The following is a 20,452-nucleotide window of genomic DNA, read 5'->3' as shown; positions in this document are numbered from 1 at the left end:
AAATACACTGGCACCAGCCCACAATGCTCCCAACCTCTGAGCGCATTCTCAGAAAGCAAAGCTATTTACAAGAGCGCAAGCCATGCCCTGTTCTCTGTCAGTCCCCCATCCCCAGCAGAGAGATGTGAGCAGCACTTGTTGGTCAGCAATGGCACAATGCATGCCCAACACACACTTGGTGGAGCTTCCCTGGCTGGGACTGGTCCCAGAGTTTAGAAAGCAAACAGCCAGGGACCACTCACTGCAAACAGGGTCAAGGGAGCAACTGCTGCTAAGGTAGCTTTATTCGCAGTCAGTCATGCTTTGTCTGGCCCATGGTCTAACTCAGTACCAGCTGCAAGGCCACAGTGTAAGGAGGGACATAGTTGGATACATGCCCGCTTGCCACTGCCCACCCCTGTAGCACACACAGGATCAAGCAGATTAGAGCAGAAAACAGCAGAAGCAGCAGCCATTGCAAGTTTGGGTTTATTTCGCTATGCAGGGTGAGAACACTAAACAAGCTATCGCTGTTGGCTGAACTTAATGGCTTTGACTTTAAAGTCACCCTCCACAGCCAGGTATTCAATTTTCTCCATGCTCAGACGATTAGGGAACTGGAACTCCACCTCGGGCAGCTTCACCGTTGCCTCCATTTCATTGAAGGAGATGCAAATCTGTAGAGAGCCACAAGAAGGAAGGCTAAAGGCTAACTGGTCACAGCTTACAAGCTTCACTCCCCACCACCTCCAGCCTGGGGGCAGGACAGATGAGTTGGCTGCTGGTATCAAGGCCCTGCTCACTAGCTCAGCCTCCTCCCAGCCCAACAGAGGCATAGCAGGGGAAGAAGCTTGTTTGCTCTGTCCCAAGGTCAGCTCTAAGCTTCTGCAAGGAAGCAATGAGACAGACCCAGTCTGAATCTCAGGTCAGTGTTTTAGTTGCTTTTACTGGTGTGACTTGGAAAGGAAGGCCAGAGTGGAGCACTTAACACATCTGAGCTGCTGGGCATTGGCTTGAGCAGACCAGGTCTACACGATGGCTTAGCTTTAGCTGCAAGACTCTTTCCCTGTTGCTTAGTCCCCTTTCCCTGCCTGCTCCTTCTCCACCACAATGGTAAAAGGCAGCATTAAGAATCTGTGCTCTTGAACCATTAGTGATCTGGGCCTTGGCATACACCCCTGGGGACTCACCTCAATCTTGTCACCGTACTGGAAGGGAAAATCAGCCTTCCTGTCCTCCTCACCCCACGTGCCATCCTGCTTCGAATTGCACACAACGGTGTTGACATCCCCGTGGCAGTCAAAGCGAGGGTTGAAATGCAGCATGAGGTTGCTGCTGTCCTTCCCTACATTCACAGCAAACCTGGGAAACAGAGAAGTAGTGTGAAGGACGTGTCTGCACAGCCACTCTGGCTACCCAGCACTGACAAGCTGAACGCAGCAGGAGCTCGGGCTTCCCGCAGCACCACATTAAACCACTGGCCATCTTCTCACTCACCCTTTGGCATCAGACAGGATCTTCCCTTTGACCTTGATGCACTCACCAGGCTGGATGTCCAGCTGAGTAACGACCAGTCCCTGCAGGGCCAAACCACAGGAGTTAGTCTGTCTGGGCCAAGGCACAAGCCAGCTCTGGCAGACCCAAACGCATTTGCGGTTTCATGCTAGAGGAAGGGTTGGGTCACGATAGCTGCCTTTCTTAGCCCTCTGCCAGGGAAACCTAGTTCACAGCCACCACCCCACTGGGGTCCCCCACCCCATTAAACCATATCAGCTGACAAGGAGGCGATTCAAGCTGCTATAACAAGTATAGGGTATGGGCACTGATTTACCGGCTGCTGCAGAAGACATTCTTGCAAGCAAGACTGCATGTTCAGGTCAGCAGTGGCCAGGGCCAATAGCATAGGATTAATATTAGTTACAAAGTTTTCTACCACTAGGTCTGTCCCCCTTCCCTCGGTGGGTCTCTATGTGACAGGAACCACAAAAAGGTTTCCTGTATTAAAGCAGCATACACACAGATAGAGGGGTCAGTGGAGCCCACTTCTGGCTGCAGCCCAGTAAAGCAGAAGAAACACCCCCCGGGAAGCTCCAGCTGCAGAGAAGAGGACTTGATCCTTTCCTCAGAGGAAAGTTCTTCACTCCCCCAGCCACATTTTCCCAAAACAGCACTTCACATCACTAGCCTCCTTCAGCTGAAAGGAAGACGCTGTCTGGTGAGGTCAGGCAAATCACGCTTTGCTGCCAGTGCTCCAGGCACATGTGCAATGATGCTGAGCTCCACTTCACCACATACCAGATAAGGCAAGAAGGCTAATTTCAAATTAGTTTTATTGTTTACTTCAGCTAGTTCCCCTCGCCTGGCTTGCGCAGGCTCATGCCCAGCAGCTGCCAGTACTCCTCTAGGACTGCCACCCAGCCCCACCAGTGCTTGTCTTCATGCCTACTCCCTGCCCATAGCACAGGCTGCTAAGGGCAGATATCCCCCAGTCGCTAACCTGTTCATCATCATGGCACTAACCCTGCTTTCTGGCTCTGTTTCTAGTGCTGGAGCACAGCCTGCAACACAGCCTCAATGCACAGCAGGTCTTTCAAGGAAAGTTAGGGAGGCAGGGGTAGGTCAGAATACACTGCCATTCGCCTTTCTGCTGCGGTTGCATTAAGAGTTAGCCCAGTCGTATACCCAAAAGACATTTTTCCAGAACAGAAATACAAAGTTTAAGAAGAAAAAAGAAAGGTATAAAGGATATTCAAACTGCAAAGTTGTAAACAGGTCCCAAAACAGTACTCAAAGATATAAGCATGCATTAGAGCAGCTTCCCCACTTGGATAACATGCTACAGAAGAAGAGGGAAAAAACCAGCTGGTCAGCCCTAACTATTCCTCCCACAGCCATATACGAGCCCAGCATTTCCTCTCGGCTAATCCTTTTCTCCTCCTACCTCTGGCACCAAGCCCAAAACCCACACGCAACCAACCCCTAGTCCTGCTTGGCACACCAACCAAGCTTGAAGAAGTCACTCACTTGCTCCATGCTGCAAACACCAGCCCCACCAGGCAGGACACCCCAAAGCCCCTGCTCCACAGCCCAGCGTGACTCAGCACCCAGCTCCCGCAGCTTAAATCACTTGGGCAGGACCATCACATGATGGAGGGGGGGGTGAAGAAAGGGATCAGTTGCAGCTGTTTGGGGCTAGAGCTTTCCCAGCCATTTAATGTGGGCAGTGGGAGATCTCTATTCATACTGTTCTTTGCAGGCAGGATGTGTATGATTTTAAAAACTAGCAATTGTTTTCTTCTGCCTGATCCTAGAAATCCTTACTGTAAGCTCTTCTAGCTGTTACGCAGTGTATGTTAGCTCTTATCCCGGGAGCCAGAGTGTGGCTCTGTGCCTGCAGAGAGGTGGCTGCTTTTTGTTAAGTGAGCCCTGCCTAAAATCAGGGTCGGAGTCTTCATGTTACTGCTGCAGAGTGACTGCGTCTGACAGTATGTGTGTATGCATCCTCCCAGCCCAGCCTCATGCCTGCAAGGAGCCTGGACTGACGGGACCCCCTGGGTACAAATCACTACTACTTGTACTTAAATAAAACCCACGGGTTTGTTATATTCTATGCCAGCATTTCAAAAGTGCCTGAAAGTTAAGCCTGTTTGTGTGGGGCACTACTAGATGTGAGAATTCAGGCTGCGGCTTTTGAAAAGTAGCGTGATCTGGCTGGTTCTGTTATACTTGCAAAAGACTCCAGAGGGAAAAGAGAAATGCTTTGTTAGTGGAGGAAGAGGCCAGGCAGGGCTGAGTGCAGCCGGCAAGAAAGGAGGCTCTTTCCCAGCTAGTCCCTAATGCCTGCTTTTCCCCTTTATTACATCGCTTTAAAAGCACACAGCATCACTGCCCCGAGGGTCTTTGCAGGGAGGTGAAGGTGGGAGCAGCTGCAGTGCTTTGTGGGTCTGCGTGACTGGATGAGCTGGGTGCCGCTTGTAGCTTTGGATTGGCTTTAGCAGGGTCCTCAGGCCTCCGTGCCTCAGTTTCCCTCACACATGAAGTGATGTTAATGACGTGCAGCTTCACAATCCCACTTGTAAAACTTCAGTCAGAGTTGCTATATAAATGCAGTGTTCTACTTGAGATACCTATCTGCAGATAACTTTAGGAGGGGCTACACAGGGCAGCTTACGAAACAGCACAGGAATTTATATCTAGGTAGCAGGAGGAAACGTGCTGCTGCATTGGAGGCTGCTGGAACTTCATTAGAGCATGCTCGCTGTTATAGATACAGCATCCTGACTCCTGACACCAGCCTTTTGTCTCAGATCTCCCCCATACCCATTTCTGAACAGTCCCTTGGCATTTCAGCATCCCATATGACTCTGGGTGAAGCAAAGCCAAGCTGCGTTTCAACTAGAAAGTCACAAGCCTGAATTGGAGCCCTGTGACTGGGGTGTATAAAAGAAGGCAAAATGCTGACTGAAAGTACTACAGGGAAAATCCCACACATGCTCTGGCCTCCAGCTAACTCCCTGGCTGTGCTACGCACACACAGAGCCATGCTGGAGCAGGGAGTTAACTGCAAGAGCAGAGTTGGGGCCGGTTGCAAATGCCACTGAGGGCAGGCCCCTCCACAGAGTTTGGAGAAAGCCCAAGTAATTCCACCTTAAGTTTGCAGTCTCTAGCACTATGTTAGCTGGGATCACGTGTTACAGATAGGCTTTAGACGCCTGCTTTCTGTGTGCCTGAGTTACTGTGCAGTCGTTGCCCTGTTCGGTGCCACGTGTAAGTTGTTGGGCAAATTCTGTTTGGTCAGTTGGGTTTTTGCATTTGTTTTCCATTCAGCTCTGTGAAATCCCTGGAGACTCCTCCTTTCAGTTCTGCAGTGTTTCTGGAGACACACCTGCTGGCCAGGGGAGTTGTGGTGCTGGGGCCGTGCAGTGCCATCACATTGGCCATGCTGACTCCCCTTCTGAAATGCACATTTCTTGTGAGCTGCTTTTCTGGCCTGAAATCGCCTCCTCAGATCCTTTTGTTCAGGCAGAGAAATACCTTTCTAATAGTACATGGAGACTGCACTATTTGTTTTCCTTGAGTGCTCTGCACTGGCAGCCTAGTTGATTTAACCACAAACCCTTTACTCTTGCCCCTGATTTAACACACTTCTGGTCTTACCCCCTGTGAAATCTGTAAAGTGTTTATTCTCAGAATATAAGATTGAGATACCAAACTGCCCTCCATTTTTCCTAGGGATTAAAGCCAATGGTGGGGAAGGCAGAAGAAGTAACATCTTCCCTTTTGCAGCCTCTGGTGGAAAGAAGAGGGGAAAAGATTCCCCAGTGGGTCTCCTTCCCTTTGAGAGAGTTTGTAGAGGAAGACAAGCTGCAAAGAAAGGCCACACTGCCCAGCCCCACCCCGCCAAGTGTGACCCCAGGCCCTCTGCACAACATGAGGGAGAGGACACATTGCACTGCCCACAGAGAAGGAACTCAGCCCCAAAGCACTCCTCTTCCTAGGATGGGAGTTTTGTGCCTAAGGGAAAACATAGAGCTCACATCAGGTGGGCAGAGGATTAGGGTGTGCTTCTGAGGCCTGGGAGGGGTGGAAGAGAGAGATGCTGCCCTATGAAGGCTGCTCTTCCACCCCAGGACTAGCAGGTCATGTTCCAAGAAGAAACCCTGGGCAGAAGACGGCAAGCAGAGAAGAGCCCACATAAGCTTTATCTGGCTTGTAGCAAGGGATTGCAATATGTACAGACCCTGAGAGAGAGTGGTTGGGGTGCATATCACATATGCGTTCCCGTTTCCAGGAGTTACTGCGCCTCAAGTGCTTCTGGGGAAGAGTGTTGCACTCACCAGGCAGCTCTGGCAGAAGCAGGGAGGAAAGAGTCATCTCCTGCTCATCCAGAGGGTGATGCCCAGAGGAATTTTCCTCTGTGGGGAAAATTAAGAGTACCTTCCCAGCACCCAGTCTTGCAGGTTTGCTTGAGAACATGGGCTCTGCCCAGCACCAGGTCCCCAGCCCAAACTTTTAATTAATCTCTTGATTTGTACAGGCTGAAGCCAAGCAACTGGCCAGTCTGATTTTCTTCTAGCTCCCTAGAAATGCCCTAGGTTCGCTTTAGGAAAATGTAAACACATAAAGGATTAGCATGCTGATCATTACTCTTTTTAATCTTCCACGAGATAGAACATACCCTAGACCTTGGCAAGTCACATTCCTGGCTAATCACTCTCATCATCAGAAATGGCTCACCCCAGTTTTGGAAGGTCTAAGAACACACCTCTGCTGCTGGCTAACTCACCAAGTATGGCGTACTCTCTAGCCTGCATGACACTGGGTGTAGAGACCAGCGCCACTGGCTCTTCAGTGTCCATGCCTGGTTTGCCTTGCACTGAACCCACGTACATTGATTGCTGTTGGTGCTACATATCCTAAGTTAATCCTTGCTGTAGCTGAGAAAGAGGCCCCACTTCTTGCTGCAAGAGCAGGTAGTAGCTTTCTCCTCCTTTGGAGATGGCATCTGGCCACAGCTCCAGCGCAGCAGTACTGTACATGTGCTTCCCTGGGAGGGCACCACTGCTTCAACCATCACACCAGTGGGGACATGCACCTGACCGCTTCGGCTGGCCAGGAAGGGAGAAAAACTGCTCCAATTAATTTTCACTAGTGCAAGGATTATACTGGTAAAATAATGACAGAAAACACTCCTCACACTTTACTAGTGTTAGCTGAAGCTTCCAGTTTGCTGTAAGTTAAGGGAGTTTTTGCACTTTCTTTAGGGAAGATTTGTTCTCACCTCTGTAAATTCATTCTTCATTCATCAAGCAAAGACAGGAGCTTTCTCTTGCACTGACTTTAGGCAATATTTGTGTCAATACTGTCTGGACGGGATCCTGGTCTCAGCAGTAGCCCCTGGGTAACTCTCATAACCTAAATATTATGCTGCTACAGCATAATAGATATACACATACGTACACACACAAGGCTGTTTTCTACCTTTTAGAATATCTGGCAACTTTAACTTAAGCAATCTTCTGCTACTGCTGTTGATTTGCCTGACTCTTCCTGTTTCTCCTGTAGCATATTAGTTTGTCTCATTGATAGGTTTCTGCCTTTTCACTTGGATAGTCATCACCCCCTGAAGAGTTTTGCTGCACACAGTTCCTCTGGACCCTTCTGCACCAAAGGTCCCTTGCATGGCTGACTAAAACAATACTCTCACTGCCATGGTATCTTCCAGCCCTATGCTATCCATGGGAGACACTTCAGGGTTGGTTTGGAGACCACAGGGAAATAGAGCTGGACTCCCAGGGAAAATCCTTAACCTGCTCCTGAAAGACACAGGATGACTCTGGAGCCACAGTCCAATTTGGCAGGAGGCTGAGAGGCCCTCCCAAAGTCTGCAGGCACTAAGCCTCCTGAAGAACTGCTTCACAGGGAAGTTCAGGGCAGGGAAGCCCTTCTTCACAGGAAGAAGGACTGAAAGTCCAGTCCACCCTGGGTGCCAGCAGGGGTTGCATGTCCACATGTCACTACAGCATTTTTATCCCAGAGGGCTTCCAAATTTCAGCTTTCCCTACATTAAAAGGGAAGCACCTCTATTCCAGGTTAATTATATGTTATGTTAATTATAAAGAACTTCTTGCACTATCTCAAAGTGATGAAAGGAGGTTGCTGCTCCCTTCAATGGGATTTAAAGTATGTTTCATCATTTTATTTTCCTCGTTAACACTGACCTAAGCTGACAATCCCTGTGTTTCTCATCTCCCAGTGGATTAGATTTAACTAGAGCAGATTGTTAATTACCCAGGGGAACTGGGCCTTATTTCACTTCAGCATCTCTCCCCAAACCTTTTTAAGTTTGCAGGTGGCAAACACCTCTGCTCAGTTTGTTACCTCATCTCAAAGGAGCTGTTTGCATTTGCTCCTCGTTAGAGGTCCCCGCTACTCTGAACTTATGAATCCACATACATCTTTTCCTCCTTCTTGTAGCTCACCAGGCAGCAGGGGGGTTAATCTCTCCTCTGAAGTCATCATGCTTGCAACAAAGCAGTAAAAAGCAGGATGCTGCCCTGCTGCTGCAGTGTCAGGCTGCACCTCCACCTGCCAGGCCACTCTTTTCCCCATTTCTTACCATACTAGAGTGCGAGGTGCAGGTCAGCTGGGACAGACCTGCCCTTGTTCTCTGTAACACCATGCCCCAAACAACAAGATCCTGCACTGAGCTGGAGGCTATAGCAGCTACTGCAGTATGACTTCATAGCAGAGACCACAGGTTACTGACCCTTCGAGTGCATGTTTACTAGAGGTCTGTCAGCTCTGGCACTTTCAATTATTTGTTTTCCTTAAAGTTATTTACTTTACATCTGTGACCACACTGCAACCTTCTGTGACAGGGAACAGACCCTGAAACACTTTTCGCTAGAGTATCACAGTAGAATAGCAACACTTCCCAAGCCTTATATATTCCGGTGGTCTAGCTCCAGAAAAGCTGGGTTTGATTTTTGGGGAGGTAGTGTGTGATATGGGGAACTTGCCCTATCCTTAACCAGCTGAATAAAATCTGTGCAGGCCTTGAAGTAGTTTTCTTGGAGTGCAAGGGGTGAGGAAAGCTAGAAGGGAGTGCATCTGCATTGCCCTCCCCAAGGTACTCAGGCAATAGAGCTGCTTAGCTGGGTCTGCACCCAGCGTGAGTGGAGCAAGAGGAGAAAGACTGCAAATAATATAGCCTGTTCTGGTTAAAAATAAAAGGAGTCACATCTGTGGAGGAGGATCATCACTGGAGCATACCTTCTGGGTAGCTTTTGTCTTGAACTATGGTAACTGCACACAGGTTGAGGGTCTAGCCTTCGTTTCATTTTCTACTCACAAATTGGCTTTTACCATTTAGTGCCATCCATAAAGTTAAAGCTCCTGGATTTTGCAAAGAAACCTGGGATGCTCTTCTGAAAGATAACTGTACATTTGGCCAATTCCAGGCCAAAGGACTGGATCTTTGTTGTCACAGCAGACACATCAAGAAGCATTACTTCCTTCATTGTTATCTGACACAGGAGTGGCATCAACAGGGCTGGAAGGCAGAAGCAGCACTGCACTGCTCAGGTTGAAGTACTTTAGTACTGCTGAAGTTAGAAGAAAGCAGGAGTTGGAGGTCCCTGGAGCAGATCTGGCACCTTCCAAGGTGCCTGCAAATGCCATCTTTGGAAGGAGTGCATGGTCATCTGCAGCAGAGGCCAGCATCATTTACCTGCTGCGCCACAGAAAAGTGTGCTGTGCTCAAAGCTGGAGAGCTGTCTGCTATGCCAGTACAGCTAACCACAGGCCCATTGGCGGTACAGTTACACTGACAGGACTGCACATCCTCAAGTTGTCACGAGAGCTGCAGGGAAACTTGGGCAAGCGTAACCTGGATTGCAATTGCTGATAACAGCAGTAGTCAAGACATCCTCTCCACCTTCTCCTTATATCAGAGATGCAGAGAGCACTGGCTATGGACTCTTCCCACACACACACCCCCAGCAACTGACAGAAACACTATCTGCTGATCCTTCTGTATTTTCTCCTTATGACTTCAAGGCTTCATTTTTCTCATGTCACTTTAATTATGCAAAACCTGCAGGGCAGGGGTTTCCCTTGTACCGAGGGGCTATAAAGTAGCTTCTTTGGAAGCTTTGCTCAAATCAGTGGGGGAAATACCTCACAACAACTTTGAATAGGGTGGGACCAAGCCTTCTGCACCAGCCCAGTGTCCACAAAAGCATTCCAGCAACTTTAAACTGGACTGATATACAAGAGCTCTCCTCCAGCCTGACATATAGCACACACAACGTGCCAGGACGGTTTAGAAACTCAAGCCATCTGGAGTTCTTTCCCACAAAAACATGTGTGTGCCAGACCTTGTCTCCTTTGAGCCACCCACAGTGAGAAGGGATTGTATTAAAGCTGGCTCAAATTTCTGAAATTCAATTCTAGGCAAAAGAAAGTTGTCAATAAGTATTTGGAAAAAGCCTTGGAAAGAGCAAGTTGATTAAAAATGTAACAAACTTGGAATAAACATTAACACTGCATTCTGAGCCCCAAGATACTGGAAGGTCTTCAAAATTGTGCTACTTGTAGTGAAGTTTCTTCCCCTTCTTGCCACCTTCTCCCTCAGTGTTTTATCAGCCAGATTTAGGGTTTACTTGCTCGGAGTCCTGGGTCATGAGGGCTCCCTTGCCTCAGAAACAAGCTCTGATCTTCTCTGACTGTTGAAGTGCAATAAACCAAGATACACTCAGGTTTATGACTAGCGTTACTGAATCCCTTTAATACAGGAGCTGTAAATCTGTATCAAATGCAGGCAGATCATTTGATTGTCTCCCATTATTGATGCAGGACATTTCTCAGACGGCTGGAAGGTGACATCTCGGCTGATAGCTACAGAAGAAAGAGCCAGTTAGAAATACACATATACACACACATTGAGAAATACAACTACAAGTGGCAGTTCAGTGGGTCCTGCTTGGAATCAAAAGCATCATTACTAAGCACTGTGGGCAGAACAGAAACCCTGCTCCTAAATCCCCTGAAGTCTGTGGTGCTCTCGCTTGCAGCTCTTGGGTGGGTCCACAAAAAGATTCTGGCCACAGCATGAAGTAAGTAAAAAAAATATTCTAAAACAAGATTCAAGCTTTACCTGCTTTGTCACTGATGTTATGACTCACGAACAGAGCTAGAAACTCAGCCGATTAAGTATTTTAATACAAGAATCTATTTAGGAAGGAAAAGAACAAGATTATTTCCTAGCATAGACAGACTGTTTTATACGTATTTTCTTACATAAGAGTTAATCCCCTTCCAGTGTTGGCATGGATTTGTACTTTACACTCTTCAATAATATTCAGCAGGTCTTCTTGCCTTTGGGGTGACTTGCTGCCCCTTGGCATGAGCACAGACACTGGATAAGGGACATGGCCTCACTCGGACACAAGATGTAGTGCTATTTTGGGGGTCAAATCAGGGTCACAGCACAGGATCGCACCTTGGTTGCCCAGCCCATGTACATGGATGTGCGTGTGGACTGAACCAGAGGCCCTGGCATAGCCAGGCAGGGATAGGAAGCAATCCACAGTGACAGGCACGCTTTCCCTTGGGTAAAATCACAGGGAGACCAAAGCTGCAAGAGAGGAAATGAGTGGTGGTACGGGGGAGGGACTGTTGCTGCCCCAGAGCTCAGCACAGCCTCTATCAGAGCCCTGCAGGCTGCAAGTGAGCAGCAGCATTTGCTGTTCCCTTGGGCTTTTGCTCTGGAGCCCCACTGTCTTCCCTGGGCACTAGCAGGCTTGCAAACCACCTGGCTCCGAGGACAAACCCTGTCCTCATCATTATCAGCTCCCCATTTTGTTCTGGGACAGAAGAAACTAACCACAGGACTCAGTTCTGGCTCCCGGTGGCTAAAGACTGGGTGCCAAAAGAGCAAGGCTGCTGTCAGCACTTTAGACAAAGGCAGCAGCCCCATGCGCTCATTTGCACCTGGTAAGAGAGCAGCCCAAATCCTTGCACATTAGATACCATCACAGGCAGTGCAAGAAACCCTAGGGAGATAAGGAGGGCAAAGTGCTTGTTAGTGGAGGGAACACAGCTTTGCGTCCCTGTGGCAATAATACTCCCTACTAAGGGCTGAAAGGTATTTCTTGTCCTCTCTGTAAGGCAAACTAGACCTTCCTATTTCCCCTAAGCAATTGTTTCTATTTACCCATGTCATGAAACTCCCGTGCGGACTTTGGGCAATCTGTGATAACGCTTGCGCTGTGCTTGGCTGTGCAAAGCTATTTGTTCCCTGCTGAGTTATTATGGGACTCCAGGCCCGAGACACACACTAATGCAAATGCTTCTAATTCCCACTTTCACTAGAATATTCTGGGCTAAGTTAAAGACCATAATATACCTTTTCTGGTATCAGACTTATCCGAATATTCCCCAAGTCTAGAGCTGTGTATCAGGAAAACTGAAAGAAAAGACTTAAACCAATAGCTGTTTTGACAAAGGCCTGGCAGCAAGGGGGAAGCTACTGTGACACATATTGAAGGATTTCAGTCGTTCCTTCCCATGGGATCATTACAAAGGCAAACTGAGGCCAGTCCCCACAGACTGACATGCTGTGTGGAAGAACTTGAGACTAGTTTTGATGAGCAATTCCTTCACAACAGGAAGGATGACTTCTTAAAAGAATTGATTTTAAATAGCTTGTGGCCTTCAAACACATCTGCCTAGGAAATGTTATCACATAGAGACAAAAGCATTCAGAAAGATTTATCAGACTAATTTGCCATGAGCAGTTTTGTACTTTCCTTCAGTGCCAACACTGCTGAGTAAACTAATAGCAGGGTAAAGGACTATTCCACAAATAAAGGTTTTACTTTCTTGTATTTTATGAATAGGCTGTAGAGTAGGGAAGTTATGATTAATGTTAGGAGCTTACATGTCTTGACTTTGCCAAAACCCAATACAAGATTATAGTGCTATGAGCCTTAGGCTTATTTAAATCATCCAGAAAGAAATTTGCTCTACCAGGTCAAATCAAGCACTCTAATGAAGGAAGCGGAACCTGTACAAGATCACCCAACCCTGTGTTCACAGAGAAGCCATTGCACTGGAAGTTGGTGTGCACGGTCAGATATTCAACACAAGGGCGCCTCAGCACCAAGCCTGCTATCCATAGCACTTACTGCACCAAACCACTAACCTACGTATGGCTGCAACACTTCACCCACAGCCACCCAAAACGAACCCTCCGGTCATATGAAGAACCACACCACTTTTTCCCCACTCACCACCTCTTAAGTTAGGCGTATTTCTTCTGGTTTTCTGTAGTATCTTCCTTTACTTCCACCCCTTCCAGCTTGTGAAGCCTTCCTCTCCTTCTCAGTGCTTTGTTTTCTTTGACCCAATAATTAAATACTTGGCATTAAAAGTTTCCTACACTGATATTTATCCTTTCTTAGTTTTCCCTAAAAAGTAAGATAAAAAACCCTTGGCTGCTTCTTCCCTCACCCCCCAAATTCACACAACCGTATTCTCTCAACCACAAAGCAACACCTAGAAGATTACCTAGTTTGTCTTTCTTGCTACTTTACACCCCCCGCCCTCCAGTGCTCTCTGGGTAAGCATCAACAAAATTCCACCCTCACCACAAAACTACTACATCTAATAAGAACACAGTATTTCCCAGCCTCCTTTTATGCAGCTCTCACCCAGCACAGAGGCTATATAAGGGGATAGGTACTATGATTTTCTTCAGGTGTGAGGATTATATTCGTTAGTAGGGATGTATAGGCAACAGAGAGGCATTCTTAGATACTCTTACATGTTGTTGAAGGGGAAGTATTGTTGTTTGTTTTAGCTATTTTTGAAGGCAGACTAATTTAATAAGTGGGTTTTCATATATGTTAAAAGAAAGTGTTTTAGTATCTTGCATTGATATATTGTTATTAAACATTTTTACTAAAGTAGTTTAAGTTTTTTATTAATTGTAAAGCAATGTTTCATTGTTTAAGTAGCCTTATGTTGGGGATAAGGGATATTATCATAGCTAAGCTAAGAATTCAACTTTTACTGTTTTTCTGTGTGACTCAGTTTCCAAATACAGTATTTTTTTCTCCTGAAGGATTAACAATTCTCATTTTAATGGGGAGACTTAGACTGGAGAAAACTGGACAATCAAATGGGGTTTTTTCTTCTTGTAAAACCCACCCTATTAACCTGCCATCTGGTACTACTTGCAGTAAAGGTAGTCAGGAAAAAGTCCAGCTTCAACTAGATTTAGTAGCAATTGGGGCTGTCTCATTACCTGTTAAAACTGGTACATTTTTCTCGCTGTGGAGTCATATCTAAACTATTCAAGTCAAATGGAATTTGTCACAGTAGGAGAAAAATGCATTTTGTGTGATGGCTTCTTCCATGTGCTATGTTTGTTTTTTAGTTCTAAAAGTTCTCTTTCCCACTGCTTCAGAAAGTGCTGTGATACAAAGGATGTCCTGGCCATTAGCCTAGGTTAGCAACGTTCTGCTGTATTGCTCATCTGCTTAGTCCAAGAACACTTTTTTTAATTGCATGAAAGCCTCTTTGGCTGTTTGAGCTGGGATTCCCCTGGTGCTAAAGCATTTGGTCTGCGTCCAGAGGCTTGTAAAAAGCCAGAAGTGAAGCATGGCAATTCGTTACCGGCTTGCTGCTCTCAGACTGGGAAGCTTAGTGTATGTTTGGTGTGTTTGTAGATGGGAAGCTCCTCTCAGATGAAAAGCTTTGATTTGCTGAGTGGGAGGAGCTTCATATCTTCAAAGAATAGCTTTGCCACAAAATGAGACGCAAATTGACACACTCTCCCTCCTGTGCTGGGTTTACCTCATTCAGCATAAATGATGGATAGTTTAAGCACTAGTCTTGCAAACTCCTGTGATATAAAAGGGATTCTATGGGGTTTAAGCAACAAAGACCCTATAGGCAAAGGACAGTTGGTGACTAACAAAGGTACTTCATTAACAGCTGAGCAATCACATCAGACAGCCAGCTCACCTGCACAACTTCTGCTAGTAAAGGCTGCAGCATGAGCCACAATTTGGGAACACAAGTGAGACCTTGACAGAACCCACATGAATCAAGATCAACATCCAGTTCTCCTGTGCTGTCTGCTTTTAGCAATCTAATGAGTGGGTGCGAAGGCATATGCCCCAGGAGGAGGGAGCTGGTGATGAGGAGGGTACTGTGCTTTCAGAGTTACTTTTGCTGTAACTTTGTAAGGCTCCGAGTTCACAGGCTTGACAGCATGCGGTGGGAAAAGGCTACTGCGTGAAAAAACACACCCCTCCTTCAAAGGACGTAGCTTTCAGAGAACAAAGCAGTTGGTTAGAGATAAGCATTGGAGAGCAGAGGGGTGGACTTTATCATCAGCAGCTGGTCAAGTGGGAGGTGTGTTTTTAATAGCAATGAGAGGAGAGGGCAGAGTCCTGCTGTGCATTAATCCCTGACGTGTCCTGTGTTTCAGGGTGGTGCAAAATCAGATGCCTGGATTGGGTGTGAGGCAAGGAGCCCCGTCCACCTGCAATGAGGAAACAGCAGCGTGCACGGGTGTGGAAGGGCATGATGAGTAAGTAGCAAGGAGCTCAGGAGTGCTTTGAAACAGAGGTGGTCCGGCTTCATGTGTGTATATCCCGGGGTGGATTATTCCTGGGGGACTGGCCCTGTGATGCCTGCGTTGCCCTGCCTGCCGGATGCTCCAGGGTGGCAGTGTGATTCCTCCAGATGGCTGTTGAAAGATCTAGCCCTACCTCCCACAATGGGCTGGAGATGAGTTTCAGCCTGTCCGTTGCTTATTTCACCAGCAGAAAACTTGGAGGATGAGGCTTTTGGTGGGTTAAAAGAATGGTTATTCCCACAATCAGCGACTGCTTTTAAGAAGTGTGGTGTAGGAGCTGTGCAGTGTTACCAATGCTAGCAGTCCAAGAATGCCTAAGTAATACTAGGGCGAGAAATCAGAGTGAGTGGATCCAGTAAGTTTTTTTCGGTTTCAGACTTCCTAAGGGTTGCTTTATAATTTAAAAATTGGAGAAAGCAGCTTGTCTGTGTCATCTCCACAGGCGAGCAAACAGTGGTCACAAAATGATTTCACAGCTCGTTGTTAGACTGCTGAACTAAATACTGCTAGGGAGAGAAAAATGCTTTGAAAAAGATGACAGACTAAGTCTTGCAACAGTGTGCAGGAAAAAAGAGCACTACTTAGATTTGCGTCACGAAGAAAGGTCATGGAAAGGCTGTAAAATGACAATCCCAAGGTAGCACCGTCCTTCTCGGTCTTTGTTTTAGCAACACTGGAGGTAGTGAGGGGAAAACCTTATTCTTTGGAAGCTGTAGATGGCTGTGGAGCAAAAGTATGTTCCCCACAAACTTCTTTCACTTGGTATTTCTTCCCTGAGGCTTGGGGTACATGAGGGCTCTGGTGGCATCCCTGATACCCCCTGCCAACCGATTGCTTTTAAGAACTTCTAGCCGAGGCTCACGGAAGGCTTTAGTAAGCCCTTTCCCGAGGGAGCCCGGTGCATGATATGAAGTGTGGCAATGGCTCTGAATGCGGTGGAAAAGACTTCCCATTTTACCAGGTTAACAGCCGCTTTGCATGTTCATGCTCATGGAGTCTATAATCCCTACCTGGATCTAAGAGGAAGGGAGATACCTAGGATTCTCCCTGCTGTGGTGAGTCCATGTGGGGGCCCCCCAGGTGTGTATGCCAATGGCTGAGGTCACATCAGGGTTGAATTTCTTATGAGTTCAAGCTTGTGTTGTCCTCTCAGGGAGGAATGATCATTCACAGGACACTGCCTTGGTTTACTGAGCTCTTTCCTCTATAAAAGGAGAAAACCAGGCTGGGAAAAGGCCACACCCTTTTGTGGCCACAGAGTCAGGCAAGAGTAGCTTCCCTTCTGCAGGAAAGAGTTCCTTCCTCAAATAAACCCCAAGCAAAGCGGAGACCTCAATTAGTGCCTGAGGAAGGACTCAAGGCATTCCCCAGCATGTGTGTTATGCAAGGGTCAGGTTCTGCTGCCCTGGTTCCCGTTCCTCCCCGAAACTGCAGGCATTTAGGTGCATGCCTCAAATAGATGAGCAGTCCCACCTACTGCACTGGTCTGCCCCAAAGCATCATGTTGAAGCAGAGCTAGCAGCCCTAGTTTCCCAGGCACTGACATCCACTGGTCCTATATCTGGGGTCACCCAGCAGTAGGAGCATCAACCAGGCAGTGATGAACCCCTGTCTCATGTCTCTTAGCTCTCTTCCTGCCTTCATACAGGATCCATAGGGGAGCCAGAGTAGGTGGAAGATTAACCCATTGCATTTTTTGATTGTTTAGAAGCTCATTTATGCTAAATCAGAGAGCAGAGTACACTGCAGGACCTACGTAATCCAGTGAGATTCCTAAAACCAGTTTGTTGTTTGTAAGCTCTCAGGAATGACTGCACTGGACATCTCTTCCCTGCTACTGGACCCCTAATTCACCCCACTCCCATCACATAAACACCTATGAGGTGATTTAGGGCTAGGGTCTCTGGGGAAATGCAGTTTGGGTTATGAAACTGCCTCCCTCCTACAAGCCTGGGAGCTGTACCATGGCACAGCTCCTTTTCTGCCGCACTGAGATTCCTGCAGGAACGCTTTCCATCCCCAGGCATGGGAATAGAGCTCTAGCCACACCATGGGTACCACTTCCTAATGCTGTGGTGTGAGGAAAGGGACTGGAGGTACGGGAAGGAGGGGGTGGTATCGGTTGCTGCCCAGCAGCCTGGGGCAGTCCTGGGGAGGAGCAGGGCTGCGATGCTGCCCTGCATTCCTTTCTGCATGGGCTGGTGGGCAAGACGGGCTGCGAAATGGCGTGGGTGTGTTACACCCTCCTCTACTCTCCAGCTGCAGCCCTCTTCCACAGCCAGTCACTCTCTGAGGACTCTTCCTGGAACGCTGGACCTTGATCAGGTGCATTTTTAAAAGTGGCACTCATCCTTAGTCTGCTGGGATTAAAAAGGGATGCAGTTTTAGCTGCTCCCCAGAACTTAGGAGGTGTAAACAAGTGTTTTGCAAATGCCAGGGCCAACAACAATCTGTCGCTGTAAGCAAAAGCAAGCACCCTACCCCAGTTGGGGCCAAGCTGTGAGCTTCACACCAGAGTTTGAGACCCCAAACCCATGGTCCCACTAGTGCTGGTGATTGTGGCTGCACCCAGCAGCTGGTGCCTGCTCTGAGGGGTGCACAGGACTTGCCTACCAAGGGTTCAGATGTGCTTCCAGTAGGGTTGTTCTGTCATCTCACTGGTAGAAAAGTGAGAAATGGGAGGGAGGGCAGACAGGCTCAGACAACGGTTCATTGGATTAATTTAAAAGTACATTCTTCAATAGGTTCAATCTGTTTCACACAATCTGCCTGCCTGGCTTCCTCTTGCGGGATGGCCCCCAAGGTCCCATCTCCACTAGCAGAGGATGCCAGGGAGCTCGCTCTCAGTCACTCTCACTGCTGGTTCGGTGGGATGCTGCCCTGTGGCTGTGCTGCGGCCTGAGGCAGGCAGGCAGTGCTGCTCTACCAGCGGACAGCGAGACCTTGCTGACAGATGACACACTACGAGCCAGGGGCTGCGTGGGGAACATAATCGTGCCTCGGGGTGCCTCCAGGAGCTGCCAGATCTCCCCTGAGGTGGAGCTGCCCAGATACTCCCAGGGCTGGCGCCCGCTGCCGTCCCGCACCTGTACCTGGCACCCCAGCTGCAGCACCAGCACCTTGATGACAAACTGGTGGCCGTGTATGGCAGCCAGGTGCAGTGGAGTGTACCCGCATCCCGAGCGGACGTTCACGTCCAGGGCCAGCCCAGCCTGCTGCGCCGCTGCTGCCAGTTCCTGCAGGCCTGGCCCATCACCATGCTTGGCCAGCCAGTGAAGGACCGTGAAGCCTGACATGAAGTCCCGCTGCAGGGCCAGCTTCGGCTCTTCCAGGAAGAGCCCCCGCACCCGAGCCCAGCACCCCGCTGACACCGCCACTAGCCAGGCGTGTTCCCGCTGCCCCAGTGGCACCGACAGCCCCTGGCTTGGGACATTCCTAGAGGAGCTTTTGTGGGGCATGGTGTGGCGTTGCAGCCCACAGTCATCTGGTAGCGATGGGGCAATGCCCTTCACCTCCAACAAGGCAAGCTGGCATCTGATGCTCCTGAAGACAGGCAGCGGTGCTGGGGGGCTGCTCTCCGGGGCCTGGGACCTTGTGACACCCTGTGCTGGCAGCAAGGACTGGGATGGTCTGGCAGGGGGTGGCTGCAGGGACCCCAATGGGGATGACTGGGTGGGGGATGGCGGTGAGGATTGGGTTGGGGGTGGCGTGGTGGAGGACAGCACCCCAGGACCTGAGGGCAGTGGCAGGGTTTGGTACAGGGGCAGCAGCTGGGCTTGATATTGGTTCGGTCCATTTGGGGTCAGCACCCTGGATCTCCTTGGCGGGGATGGCCCAGTGGGGATTTGCTGCAGGGATCTGGACTGTGATGGGGGCAGCCTGGTGGAGGGCAGCACATCTGGGCCTGATGAAAGTTGTGGGGATGGGGAGAGGTTGGTGGGGAGTTCCTGCAGGGACCGGGATAGAGGCAGCACCCCTGGGGCAAGCAGCAATGGCAGGGACCAGGATGGGGGTGGCGGTGAGGACTGGGTTAGGGGCAGCTCGGTGCGGGACAGCACCCTGGGGCCCGATGACAGCAGTGGGGACTGGGGTGGCCCCATGGGTGGCCTCCCCCCTGGGCCTGCTGACGGTGGTGGAGCCTTCAGCAGAGGCATCCCGCTGGGGGGCTCCGGTGGAGAGCAGGGCTGAGGCAACCTGTCAGAGGACAGCACCCCGGGGCCCGATGGCAGTGGCAGGGACTGGGTTGGGGGCAGCACTCTGGGGCGTTGGGATGGCGGGGACCCGAACGGAGCTGATGCAGTGGGAGGCAGCGCCCCGGGCCCCGGCGGCGGGGACCGGGAGGGTCTGGCAGAGGGCAGCTGCAGGGTCTGGTGTGGGGTCAGCCCGGCGGGAGGCAGCGGCGGCCCGACGGGGGTCAGCGCCCCAGAACCCGACGGCAGCGCCGGGGGCCGGTAGCGGGGTGGCCCTTCGCGGGGCAGCGCCCAAGGGCCCGAGGACAGCGGCTGGGTCCGATACGGGGGCGGCGGCGGCCGGGCGGGGGGCGGCAGGGAGCAGGGCGGCCCGGCGGGGGGCGGCGCCCCGGGGCCCGGTGGGCGGGGGGCGGCAGCGCGGCGCGCACGGCGGCACTCGCAGCAGGGTCCCCCCCGGGCGGCGCAGCCCCCCGCGACGGTGACCCCCGGGGGCTGCCCCCCGCCGGGCCGCCCCTGCTCCGCCGCCTGTCCCGGGGGACAGAGCCGCCGGTTGGGGTCGCGTCGGGGCGGCGGCGGCTTCTCCTCTTTCTCCTGCTGTTCCTCCGTCGGCGGCAGCTCCTCGTCGAGGAGGTCGCGGTACCTGCGGCGGAGGACGATGTCCTTGGAGGCGCCGGGGGCGGCGGGGGGGTGGACGGTGGCCAAGGAATTAACGAGGCTCTTGAAGTATTCGCGGCGCTCCCGCCGCTGCTGCTCCGATAGCGCCGGGTCGCGGAGGAAGCGCTGGAAGTGGCGGAGCAGCGCCGTGTTGGGGGCTCGGCCCCCGGCCCCCCAGAGGAAGTCCAGCACGGCCTCCTGGCTCAGCTCCCGCGCCATGCTCCGGGCTGCCGGCTCTCCGTACTCCGGCTCGGTGCTCGGTGCTGCACCCAGGTGCGCGGCGCTGCCGCGCCGGGGAAACCCGCCTCCTGCCGCGCCGGGCCTCTCCGCCTCCTCCTCCTCCTCCTCCTTCGCGGCCGGCCGCCACCCTCCTGTTGCCTTTGCCCGGGGTGGTGGCCGGTGGGGCTGCGCGACTGGGGTGACAGCGGTGAGAAACGGCGGGGTGAAGGAGCCTTGCTAGCGCTCCGGGAGGTGC

The 20,452-nt window shown here is 50.5% G+C and overlaps 3 protein-coding genes across 4 annotated transcripts in view; 1 reads left to right on the top strand and 2 right to left on the bottom strand.

Annotated features, from left to right (window-relative positions):
• Positions 1–450: 450 nt before the first annotated feature.
• LOC104053109 (16 kDa beta-galactoside-binding lectin) lies at positions 451–3,125 on the bottom strand. The gene is made up of 4 exons (XM_009514499.2): positions 3,004–3,125; positions 1,477–1,556; positions 1,170–1,341; positions 451–656 (listed from the first exon to the last, which is right to left on the bottom strand). The coding sequence occupies exons 1-4, from the start codon at positions 3,010–3,012 to the stop codon at positions 504–506; spliced, it is 414 nt and encodes a 137-aa protein (XP_009512794.2). The 5' UTR covers positions 3,013–3,125; the 3' UTR covers positions 451–503.
• Positions 3,126–14,967: 11,842 nt separating this feature from the next.
• SEPTIN11 (septin 11) overlaps positions 14,968–20,452 on the top strand; it is a 67,147-nt gene continuing 61,662 nt past the window's right edge. For both annotated transcript variants that reach the window (XM_064450679.1, XM_064450678.1), the window contains exon 1: positions 14,968–15,085. The gene's annotated coding sequence lies outside the window, so the exon portion shown is untranslated. The remainder of the gene's footprint in view (positions 15,086–20,452) is intronic.
• On the bottom strand, positions 17,771–20,309 carry SOWAHB (sosondowah ankyrin repeat domain family member B). Its single transcript, XM_064450685.1, has one exon. It carries the CDS (start codon positions 20,194–20,196, stop codon positions 17,977–17,979), a length of 2,220 nt encoding a protein of 739 aa, XP_064306755.1. The 5' UTR covers positions 20,197–20,309; the 3' UTR covers positions 17,771–17,976.

The sequence above is a fragment of the Phalacrocorax carbo genome, chromosome 4, assembly GCF_963921805.1.
Source record: "Phalacrocorax carbo chromosome 4, bPhaCar2.1, whole genome shotgun sequence".
NCBI classification, from domain to species: Eukaryota; Metazoa; Chordata; class Aves; order Suliformes; family Phalacrocoracidae; genus Phalacrocorax; species Phalacrocorax carbo.
This window is presented reverse-complemented; position numbering and strand designations above follow the sequence as displayed.

Bases quoted from the DNA above. Each gene is read 5' to 3' on its own strand.
- SOWAHB (XM_064450685.1), bottom strand. From the start codon at position 20,196: ATGGCGCGGGAGCTGAGCCAGGAGGCCGTGCTGGACTTCCTCTGGGGG.
- LOC104053109 (XM_009514499.2), bottom strand. The intron at 1,342-1,476 runs GTGAGTGAGAAG...TCTGTTTCCCAG, and splicing joins ATCCTGTCTGATGCCAAAGG to GTTTGCTGTGAATGTAGGGA. The intron at 657-1,169 runs GTGAGTCCCCAG...GGCTCTCTACAG, and splicing joins AGTACGGTGACAAGATTGAG to ATTTGCATCTCCTTCAATGA.